We start from the raw sequence: 12,211 nt of genomic DNA, 5'->3' as shown, positions 1-12,211 counted from the left end.
GAGGGGTACATTAGATCCACTCTGAGGAGGAGGAGGAGGAGAGGGGTACATTAGATCCACTCTGAGGAGGAGGAGGAGGAGGAGGAGAGGGGTACATTAGATACACTCTGAGGAGGAGGAGCAGGAGGAGGAGAGGGGTACATTAGATACACTGAGGAGGAGGAGGAGAGGGGTACATTAGATACACTCTGAGGAGGAGGAGGAGGAGAGGGGTACATTAGATACACTCTGAGGAGGAGGAGGAGAGGGGTACATTAGATACACTCTGAGGAGGAGGAGGAGGAGAGGGGTACATTAGATACACTCTGAGGAGGAGGAGGAGGAGAGGGGTACATTAGATACACTCTGAGGAGGAGGAGGAGGAGGAGAGGGGTACATTAGATACACTGAGGAGGAGGAGGAGAGGGGTACATTAGATACACTGAGGAGGAGGAGGAGGAGGAGGAGAGGGGTACATTAGATACACTGAGGAGGAGGAGGAGGAGGAGGAGAGGGGTACATTAGATACACTCTGAGGAGGAGGAGGAGAGGGGTACATTAGATACACTCTGAGGAGGAGGAGGAGGAGGAGGAGAGGGGTACATTAGATACACTCTGAGGAGGAGGAGGAGGAGAGGGGTACATTAGATACACTCTGAGGAGGAGGAGGAGGAGAGGGGTACATTAGATCCACTCTGAGGAGGAGGAGAGGGGTACATTAGATACACTCTGAGGAGGAGGAGCAGGAGGAGGAGAGGGCTACATTAGATACACTCTGAGGAGGAGGAGCAGGAGGAGGAGAGGGCTACATTAGATACACTCTGAGGAGGAGGAGCAGGAGGAGGAGAGGGCTACATTAGATACACTCTGAGGAGGAGGAGCAGGAGGAGGAGAGGGCTACATTAGATACACTCTGAGGAGGAGGAGGAGAGGGGTACATTAGATACACTGAGGAGGAGGAGGAGGAGGAGAGGGGTACATTAGATACACTCTGAGGAGGAGGAGGAGAGGGGTACATTAGATCCACTCTGAGGAGGAGGAGGAGAGGGGTACATTAGATCCACTCTGAGGAGGAGGAGGAGGAGGAGGAGAGGGGTACATTAGATACACTCTGAGGAGGAGGAGGAGGAGGAGAGGGGTACATTAGATACACTCTGAGGAGGAGGAGGAGAGGGGTACATTAGATACACTCTGAGGAGGAGGAGGAGGAGGAGGAGGAGAGGGGTACATTAGATACACTCTGAGGAGGAGGAGGAGGAGGAGGTCAGAGCTCCAGCTCCTGCTCTCTCTCGGTGTCTGGAACGTCGCTGTCACACAAACATTCCATCTCCCCCAGACCAGAGAGCGTGAGCAGTGGACCTGAGCTCAACGCTGCCCCCGTGTGGCGCTAGGAACAAACTGCAGGCTGGATCACATTCACTCATTGTTCACATTTTAAAGCCGCTTCAAACTGAAACTCGACCGCTTCATCGTTAAAGTCGACCCTTGGAGACAGCATCAGTCATACTGTCAAAGCCCTCTGATTGGCTAGAAGGACAGGAGTAGGGCGGGGCTAAGGGAGGTTACCCGGTCTGTCATTGGTCAGCAGGCTCACCCCCCCCCCCCGGCCAGCTCTGCTCCTCTCTGAGGACCTAGGAGAGCACCACGACAGCGGGGAAACGTTGATTGATTCATCCGTTAGTGTAGCTGACTGGAGATCAGTGAGATTCATGTTTATCTTTCTGTCACACTCCAACAGCTCAATAAAGACGTCGTGACGTGGTCTCAACACGTGGGCGGGGCCTAAAGGAGAGAGCGCTTTATGCGTTGACTGCTTCCAGTGTCGTGTTGCTCAGACTACAGACTGATGTGCTTCTTGTTTAGCGGACAACACAGAACATGAGGAGCTTTAAAAAAGAAAAAGTTCACGTACTAAACCACCGGTCTTAACAGCGCTCTGAATAATCCTGAGTGGATTATTCCCCTGAGTGGTCGGCCCGGTAACAGAGCGGACTCAGCGCCCACATCTTCCTCAGCTGTTCCATGACGTCGTCTGTCCCGGGAAACGCTGGCAGCCCCCCCCTGGAGCATCTCCGTGGACACGCCCCCCGCCCCCCTGGAGGAGACCGGGTCAGAGGTCAGAGGTTAGAGGTTAGAGTCAGGGGAAGGATAGGGGAAGGATAGGGGAAGGGGGGATATGGGAGGGGGGGACGTTAGGGTATAGGGGAGGGGGAGGTTAGGGTAGGGGGGAGGGAGGAGGTGGGAGGTGAGGGGGAGGATAGGGAATAGGGGAGGTTAGGGAGGAGGTGAGGGTAGAGGGGGGAGGTAAGGGGGGAGGATGGAGGTGAGGGTATAGAGGAGGGGGGAGGATAGGGGAGGGGGGAGGTGAGGGTATAGAGGAGGGGGGAGGATAGGGGAGGGGGGAGGTGGGAGGTAAGGGGGGAGGATGGAGGTGAGGGTATAGGGGAGGGGGAGGATAGGGGAGGGGGGAGGTGAGGGTATAGGGGAGGGGGGAGGTTACCTTACCTTATTAGGGTAACAGGCGTGTGTATAATAAAAATGACCACACAAGCCACACAGCCAGGTCGTTTTAAATGATTTTATATCATAAAACAACATCAGTAGACATTTCAACAACTGTGCGCACAGAGAAACAATTCTGGGATGTGAATCAAAAAAAACAACGGTTCATCGTGAGACCATCTGACCCTAACTCTGTCCCTAACACTGAACCATGAGGAACCCTTGAGAAACAAGGAACCCTTGACAACCCGTGACTTAAGTCACGTCCTGCGAGGTGGAGCAGTCCCATCGTAGTCCTCGTCTCGCTCCTGGTGGGTCGTCAGCTTCATCTGTTCACAACACAAACACACATTAAAAGAGTGATGTTACGTCACCAGGTGTGAGTGTGACCAGCTGTTACGTTTTAGTTGTGTTTTAGTGTCCACCTTGATGTACGCTGGATAAACTACAGTAGTAGCAGCTGATGTGACCGTAATTACCTCAAATCACAGCTTTGGCTAAAATTCACAGAATGAAAAATCTGAAGGAAAAACTAATTAACACGCTCTACGATCGTTAATTAAAAAAGATTGAATAATTAAAAAGAACCTCCAGGTGTCAAGTGTTTGGTGATGGTTACCCTCCGGTCCCCAGTCTCCGGTCCAGCCTGGTGCCCCATTCCTGGTCCAGGGGGATCTGGATACCCTCTGGTCCACAGCCTCCGGTCCAGCCTGGTACCCCATTCCTGGTCCAGGGGATCTAGTTAGCTGCTGGTCCCCAGCCTCTAGTAGTCCACCCTGGTGCCCCAGGCCTGGTCTAGGGGATCTAGTTACCCTACAGTCTAATTAAGTGCTTTGAGTGCGAGAAAAGCACTATACAAATCCAATGTAGTATTATTATTATTATATATCACCCTGGTGCCCCACACCTGGTCCAGCGGGATCTGGTCTCCAGCCTCTGGTCTCCTATGACTGGTCTTGGGGATCTGGTCACCTGCTGGTCCTCTGCCTCTGGTCCAGGAGATCCTGTGAAGTCAGACAGCATCTTTATAGACACGTGCACATAGCGGTCTTGAATCTAACTACTGCAAAGGCAACGATTTCCCCCCTCACACTTAGTGCCCCATGCCAGGTTAAAAATTGCCCCTCACATGACGTAGTGCCCCATGCCATGCAAAGATTGCCCTTCACACACTTAGTACCCCATGACATTGGGGTAAAAAAGATTGGACAGTACCAGGTTAAAGATCACACCTCGGTAACACTTTACAATAAGGTACACAGAAACGTAGGTACACAGGAAAAATTGCTGAGCAATTTTCCCAGAGTGAAAAATGTTTTCCTCAAGAAGAGCCGTTTTTGCACTATTTTGAGTTTGATGAGTAAAATTTGGAGTCTGAGTGGGAGCAGAATTATAGAGTGGTTGTATACAGAGTGATCAATAGGCGGAGCTTTTCTAAAAAGTTAAGTTTCGTTTGTCCGCCATTACTCCTCCCGACACCGCAGCTGAAGTCATAGACAGTAGAAGGCGCTGGAAGTCGACGTTTCTACTGAATGTTAAAGTAAGTAATATTTCAATTTTGTTGTAAATATGCATATCTGTTGAATTTGTATTTTCGTAACAGATTTTCCAACTTGTATTTTCGTAAAATATTTTCCAACTCCGATTTGATATACCCTACAAGATAGCCTAATTATGTGCTGGTTATGAAGTATTGGCATTAAACTACAGTTTTGCAAGTTATCTGGCAGTTATTCATTCTAAATTATTAGAATACCGTGCCTTAAGATCACGTTGCCATCCGTTATGAGCCCTATTCGTCAGTGTTTCAGACCAACACGCATGGCAAACGTAGCAGCTAGCAAGCTAACTAAGTAACGTCCTAGCTAACTTCTGGGCAACATTCATGTATGAGTTGCCCGTTGATGAGGCATGTATGGACAACTAACCAAAGATACCTTTGAACTAACTTAATGTTCACTGTACAGTGTGTGTTAACATCAGCATTTTCCACACTCCACATGTTTTCAATTGATGAGGCTAGTCGCTTTTTAACCGTGGCGCACACCTTTGGGGCGAGCCAAGTTCAAATAATTCTAGCCTCAGTTTTAGAAGTTTCTGGTTGAAACTGTCATGAAAGTTCACATTAGAACTATACTAGTCTAAATGCAATGCACAAGCGTCAATTGACTGCATGGGAAGCTTATCTAACGTTAGCCATTAAGTTTGTTCACCATTCCATGCTTGCCCACATGTACTTTACTCAGAAAAGAGCAACTGTAAGGTGGCGCGCTGGCGCCATTAATTATTCCAATTCAATGTTTGTGATAAAATGGCCTATCATTTGTAGAGTTTCTAAATTGTTCTCTGATTTTGTTGTTATTTAGGATGGAAAAGAGCAATGTTGTCAAAGCAAGATTTAAAGACAGCAAGAAATATGTGATTTGTCCAACACCCTTTACATTTGAGGCGTTTTTGGAATGTGGTGAGAATTTTTATATTTTCCATATCAAAATAGTTTAATAGCAATACGATGCATTTAAGCCTATTTTATGGGGTGTTTTGTTCTTTTATTGATGTATTTTCCATAGCTTGTATTATGTTACTAATGGTTTGTCTTCTTTAGTTGCCAGGAAATTTGATCTTCCTACAATGGATATCAAAGTCTTTGATGACTCAAAGACAGAAGTTGATCAGGAAGCATTCGAATATTTGCTGAAGCAACCTGATCTTGGTGTCCTGGAAATTGTTATCCCAGAGGCAATTTTGGAAGATAAAACTGACGGTAATTTGCATATTTTTTCACATTAATTCCCAACAGTATTCTTTGCATCAGCAGAAATAGGGTCTATTGACAGTGGCTGCATGTTGTCAAAGTAGTATTAACATATTAGACCATTGGTATGGTTTTGTACTACAGATTCTTTCAGTTCTGGCTCCCTTGCTGGTGCTGAGGTCACATATGAGTCTGATGACACTGTGATATTGACAAGAACTCCAGATGAGGAAAAACGAATTGAGGACCATCGTCTTAGCCGGGTAGGTTTTCAAGGGATGCTTGATTAGCACAGACATTTGGAATTACATTTGTTTTCCATTTCTTAATTGCCTATATGTTCCTTTTATATTACCCATTAACCACAACCTGCCTCTCCAGATGATTGAGGATATCTTAAAAGGAAGCCCAGGAGGCGAGAAGATGATGAATGAATATGCTCGCACAAAATATTTGACAGATGGCAGAAGACGTGACATGGTTAAGATCTTGGTGGCACATATGATAAATGAACATGGGTAGGCTGTTAAAGAAGCAATTTGTAGAATTGATGTACTATGTGTTTATTATGATCTGGATTCTAATGTGTGTGTGTGTGTGTGTGTAGAACAAGCCCTCCTCGACGGATAAAAGAAGACTATGCCAAAGGGATCATCTCCCTTTTCCCATACCTGGCAGATCCCATGAGCAAACTGGGTTATGTATGTGGCCGTTATCTCAAGTGTCTTGATTCAGACGAGTGTTGCATGTTCCATGAGTGTTGCATGCATAACATTAGTCCAGTAATATATAACTACTATGTGTCTGTGATATGTCCACAGGAGCATTATTACAATGCAGAAGATGGAAGTGGATACCTGGCCTGGAGAATAAAAACACTGCAGAAAGAAGCATCGGAGGGACGACCTAAGCGCTCACGGCAATCACAAACAGGTGCAGTTTTTGATGTTGGTCACTGCTTGTATTAGCTTGACCCCCGTATAATTTTGGCGTCAAATGAACACTGAACAATGAACAATGTTGTTGTGTTTTATTTGTTAGAATTTTGACCTGTTTTCTTGATTAATTTTTCCAAAATGCAAATTGTTGTAATATCCTTTACCTAAACAACAAAGTAAGGCAAATGTTTAAGACTCTGTACATACTTAGGATCGTGTATGGTCATCCTGGCCTGTAGTTTTGTGAATACTTTACCATGTAACACTCATATTATCTGCAATCATTTTAGGTGGACCAAGAGCTGACAGAGATCCTTTTGAAGAGGCTAACTGGTTGAATGATGAACGTCAGTGTCAGGAAGCTATTGCCCTGATGAAGCACACCGCTGATGAGGCAGTGGTAAAGGAAAAGATGAGGTTAACTCGGATCTACCGTCAGAAGGTTTTGCATGACCCTGACAAGTCATCTGATATTCTAGCCATTTTCCCACGGTTCTTGGACATACCAGGCCTGGTATGTCAGCCTTATTTTTGTACATACTAATGTGAAATCTGAAGGTGATTTTTTGTTGTAGTTAATATGTGTTGGGTAAAAGAAATCCTCTCTACTTTGTGATTTTGTGTAGATCGATCAAGATTTTAGACTTCTTTTTGGAGATTCAACCTCTGCAAAGCTGTTGGAGAAGTGGTCCACCAACATAAAACCAAAGGTCATTGCACAGAGCCGTGACCTCACACAGACTGGGGAGGTACAAGATCTCCTCCAGAATGCCGTTGCCACTGAAGTTGAAGAAGGTAACTATATTGGCCCATAGTTATTTCAATGGAATTGATTCATTACTGAGAAATGAAGTGTACTGCAGATGTTTAATGCATTATACTGGTTATTCATCCAAGAACTGGTAGGTTAAAGTGAGTAGGAGGAGGTCTTCAAACTTATCAAACTGAAACCTAAAAATGCACATTTTATTTTGTTGTCTGTGCCTCCAGGTTGGGACAGTGACATGTCTTCCCTTCTCATGCTGGTTCACCTTTTGCCACCCTCCAGTCAAGGCCGCAAGCGACCGGGAAAGATTTCAGCCAGACAAGCATGTGACTGTCTTGTGAAATTCATCAAGGTGAACCATTAAAACAGATTAAACACGTCCTTAGAAGTAAAGATACTTGTGCTTGTTGTTCTCATCATGCCTGAGTCCCATATGTATTTGAATCAAGGTTGTAATGTGATAAACCTGTCCATATCCAGGCTGCTAACTACGTTAGGTTACGTTGCTGTTGACGTTTCTCTCTCGCTCTCTCTCTCAGACTGGTACCAGCATTCAGGGACACTTGGATGTCATTGCACGAAGTCTCCAACCATATCTGCTAGCAGTTGGGCCAAAGAAAAGTAGGATCCAGTCTTACTTCATAGTCATTGACAAACACGCTTTGCCCTGTAAAGCCTCAAATTCCCTGGCTGCTGTTGATGAGCTTTTTAAAGCTCACTACGTTTTTGGCACTGCATACTGTCAAGAGTTGACAAACCTGTACACTTTCCTGCAAACAACTGTGTTTGACATAGATGCTGAAACCACAAAAGTTAATCCAAGAGTGGCTGAGCTGAGGGCCAGAATGCTCCAGTGAGCAAGATGATATGCTTTATGTGTAAAAGGTGGCATGCCAATGCCAATGCACTTATTAGACACTTTAAATTAGTTCATGGTCTTTGCTCAGGAAAAGGTCTCAAGTTAAAATGTGCTCATAGAGGTTGTTCTCACGTTTATCAAAGTTTTTCTGGATTACGAAAGCATCTAATCAAGTGTTTTGCAAATGACAATTTATGTTTTGACGATAGTGAATGTTCCACCACCAACAATTCCATTTCATTAGGGGATACAGATGTTTTGCCCACTCAGAGTTTGCCATGTGACGCTGTACTGCAAGAAAGAAACATATTAAACAGTTGTGCAACACTGCTCGCAGAACTTAAAGTTGCTGGGGTTGCAGAGGCAACTATTAACTATGCTGTGAGTGCTCTACAAGAAGTGGTCAGAGACATACATAGTCACACTCAAGAAGCTCTAAAAAATAGTCTCGCTTTAGAGGAGCCCATCAAAAGTGTGGTTGAGTCTCAAATTGATGAGTGTTTTGAGAAGGTGATTAATCCTTTTGTTGTATTAAACAGTGAGAGCAAGAGAATGGTCTATTTTTCTGAGAAATGGGGGAAGATAGATCCAGTTGAATTTGTTCTTGGAACAAGATTTGCTACACGACTTAACAGAACAACTAGAACTTTTCTACAAACCACTGTCAAAGATAAATTTATGTACATACCAATTCTTGAGACGCTGAAGTCAATTTACAATCACCCAAATATCAAAGATATGTTGATTAGAGATCCTAAACAAAGTCAACATTTACTATATGACATACAGGATGGAGAATTCTTTAAGGATCATGCGCTCTTCTCAAAACAAGAGCATGCTATACAGATCCAGCTCTTTTTTGACGAATTTGAGTGTTGTAACCCCCTTGGATCAAAAAGAGGAATACATAAGTTAGGAGCCATCTATTTTACCCTCAGAAATGTTTCACCTAAATACAATTCAAGTTTGCTAAATATCCATTTGGCTGCTTTGTTTCATGCACAAGATATCAAAACGTATGGGTTTGAGAAAATACTAGCGCCACTTGTCCAGGATGTCTCAGCTCTTGAAACAAATGGAATTCAGATTCCTCTATTTGATCACAGCGTTTATGGAACCATTATACAAGTTACTGGAGACAACCTTGGTATTCATTCTTTATTTGGTTTTGTGGAATCGTTTAGTGCTAGATACTGTTGCCGCTTTTGCCTATTAGAGAAAGAAGACTATCAAACTGAATTTACTGAAGATAGTTCAAAGATGTCATTTCGAACTAAAGAGCTTCATGTTGAACACTGCCAGACAATGCAGACCAATCCCACTTTACCTTATGTGATGGGAGTAAAAAAATCTTGCCCTTTGAATTCGTTGCAATATTTTCACACAACTGCAAACTTCTCAGTTGATATAATGCACGATATATTGGAGGGTGTTGCACAGTACGAAATGCAATTACTCATTCAGCACCTGATTAGGAATTACACTACATCAGCAGAAGTGCATAGGAGAATTCAGAGTTTCAACTATGGCTTCATGGAACAAAACAACAAACCACCTGGTGTAAAATTAGTAGAGGGTTCGAATGACTTGGGCTTAAATGCCATTCAGAGCTGGTGTTTACTACGTCATCTACCCATTATGTTTGGAGATCTTGTGCATCCTAATGATCAACACTGGTATTTGTTCATTTTATTGCTGCAGATTGTCAGCATAGTGTTTTCTTCAGTTGTCTCCTCAGGTATCACCATCTACCTGAAACATCTCATTTCTGAGCACCATCGCTTATTCAAGCATTTGTATCCAAGCAATAGATTACTGCCAAAGCATCACCATATGGTGCATTATCCACGATGTATGCAGAAAATTGGACCACTGATTCATAGTTGGTGTATGAGATACGAGGCAAAACACAACTTCTTTAAAAGGCAGCTAAAAAGCTTCAAGAACATTACAAAGACATTAGCAAAAAAACACCAGTGTCACATGGCTTACTTATGGCAAACATTTGATCCAAATGACCTAAAAATGGGTCCAGGCAAAATTAAACCCTTGAATGAAATGGAAGTTGGGACTAAAGTTTCTGAAAACCTTAAAGTGCCTGTTTGGACTAAGGTTATTGATGTTAAATGGGTGAAATGCAATGGAAATGTATTTCGGCCTGGTTTGGCCATATGTGTGAAAGTCGAAAATGAGTTACCAGTTTTCCATGTTATCCAGAAAATTGTAATCAAAGATGAGCAGGTTATTTTTATTACAACTGCTTTAGAAACCATATGCTTAAATGAACATGTCCATGCTTACAAGGTTTTGCATACAACAGAGGCACCCTTTGTCTTAGACATAAAAGGTATTTTTTACCACAGAATATTTGATATACTGATGTCTTATGGCGGTGATACAGATTTGTTTATTGTGCCTTATTGTTTCATGTAATTTCTCCCTCTTCTCTTATATTTTTTCTCTTCACTACTCTTAATAGACCTCTTAAGAATAAGTTTGCCTCTGAGGCTCCCGGTTCCCTCGGTCAAATGTCTATGGGAAATAACATGGTGTTTTGAATGATCGTACATAACAAACTCTGTAGGTGGCGAAGAACTAAAAGCTGCGTCACATTTTGAACTACACACTTTTACCATCTAGTTTCGACTGGGTTTTTGGATTGTCGGTGCCGTTAAAGTAGTAAACGATTATTAATGCTACTTTAACGGCACCGACAATCCAAAACTACAGTGGAAACTAGATGGAAAAAGTGGTAGTGGTGTAGTTCAAAATGTGACGCAACTTTTAGTTCTTCGCCACCTACAGAGTTTGTTATGTACGATCATTCAAAAACACCATGCTATTTCCCATAGACATTTGACCGAGGGAACCGGGAGCCTCAGAGGCGAACTTATTCTTAAGAGGTCTATCTCTTCACTCAGTCTTCATCTTCTCATCTGTCTTCCTCTTTTTTTGTCTTCTTTTCTCAGTCTTCCTCTTATGTCTTTGCAACCTCTTCTATACTCATTTTATTTGTTTTATTGTATTATTTTTATTGTTTTCATTGTATTTGTTGTTTCTGTATTATTTATTGTTTTTGTAATCACAAGTGAATTCACTGCAATAATGAAAAGAAGTGCCTGAGAAATAAAGTGAGACATACAGAGGTACACATCTTGTTTGGTTAATTATTTCAGTTAATTGTTAGTCGTAAAACAGAAGAAATGCATAATTATAAAAAATAACTCTGAAAAGAGTTGATAAATGACTCTTATATGAGGATAAACAACTCTGAAAGCTGAGGAAAATTGGGTTAGAAGAATTTTAGAGTTTCTCTCAATAGAGTTGATGTAGCTCTGAACTGAGTAAAATAGTGTTAGAGTTAATTTTAAAACCCACTGAAAAGAGTCAATTACCACCACAAAGAGTCAAATATTACCTCTGGATTGAGGAAATTTCACTCCGGAAAAACAGCTCTACCAAAAGAGTAAATTCTACTCTTTTTAGAGAGGGACCAAATGTTATCTGCGGCAGAGTCAAATTTTCTTCAATTTGAGTACATTTTACTCAGGCAAATTTACTGTGTAGTTACTGAGGAACGAATGAGTAACGAATGAGGAACGAATGAGGAACGAATGAGTAACGAATGATGAACGACGAAGTGACAGTTACTCAGTAACTACTGAGGAGTTACTGGTAAACAGACCAGGGGACTACTGAGGAACGAATGAGTAACGAATGAGGAACGAATGAGTAACGAATGATGAACGACGAAGTGACAGTTACTCAGTAACTACTGAGGAGTTACTGGTAAACAGACCAGGGGACTACTGTATTCGTTACTGAGTAACGAATGATGAACAACCAGGGGCCCTAAAGTGACAGTTACTCAGTAACTACTGAGGAGTTACTGGTAAACAGACTAGGGGATACTGTATTAATGAATCATTCTGTGAAATAGCAAACTGACCAATTGATTATGAAAGCAACTGAATTTTCCTGGGATTTCACAATTAGTTAATAAATTAACAACGCACAGACGGGATGATTGTCATATTTTAATAAAGATATTCACAATACATACATTCATATTCACATTTAAGGTTTATTATGTGGCATTAGTAATGTTGAAGGCTTAAAAGCAATTGTCCTTTTTGCCCCGCGTGCAGGGCACGCTTTAAACCTGCCTCCCTTGGTTTCAAGCGCTGTCGAGGGCTGGCTTGGGTCCCACACTGGATCGACTGGTAGAGCTGGATCTGACTGATGAGTTGTTACTCTTTCGCGATCCATTCGTTCACCAGTAGTTAAGCTTCATGAATCATTCGTTTACCAGTAGTGAAGCTTTTTGTGTACCTTCATGTAAAGTAATGCATCATACTGAGTTGTTACTCTTTCGCGAACCATTCGTTCACCAGTAGTTAAGCTTCATGAAT

The 12,211-nt window shown here is 42.8% G+C and overlaps 1 protein-coding gene across 1 annotated transcript; it reads left to right on the top strand.

The window, feature by feature from the left end:
- The first annotated feature begins 3,957 nt into the window (after positions 1-3,957).
- LOC311377506 (uncharacterized protein) lies at positions 3,958-10,219 on the top strand. The gene is made up of 11 exons (XM_084491380.1): positions 3,958-4,021; positions 4,848-4,945; positions 5,087-5,245; positions 5,381-5,499; positions 5,618-5,754; positions 5,844-5,937; positions 6,058-6,169; positions 6,465-6,688; positions 6,801-6,969; positions 7,165-7,292; positions 7,480-10,219. The coding sequence occupies exons 1-11, from the start codon at positions 4,014-4,016 to the stop codon at positions 7,795-7,797; spliced, it is 1,566 nt and encodes a 521-aa protein (XP_084347506.1). The 5' UTR covers positions 3,958-4,013; the 3' UTR covers positions 7,798-10,219.
- Positions 10,220-12,211: the final 1,992 nt, after the last annotated feature.

Source organism: Micromesistius poutassou (assembly GCF_964030765.1).
Source record: "Micromesistius poutassou genome assembly, contig: SCAFFOLD_3050, whole genome shotgun sequence".
Taxonomy (NCBI): Eukaryota; Metazoa; Chordata; class Actinopteri; order Gadiformes; family Gadidae; genus Micromesistius; species Micromesistius poutassou.
This window is presented reverse-complemented; position numbering and strand designations above follow the sequence as displayed.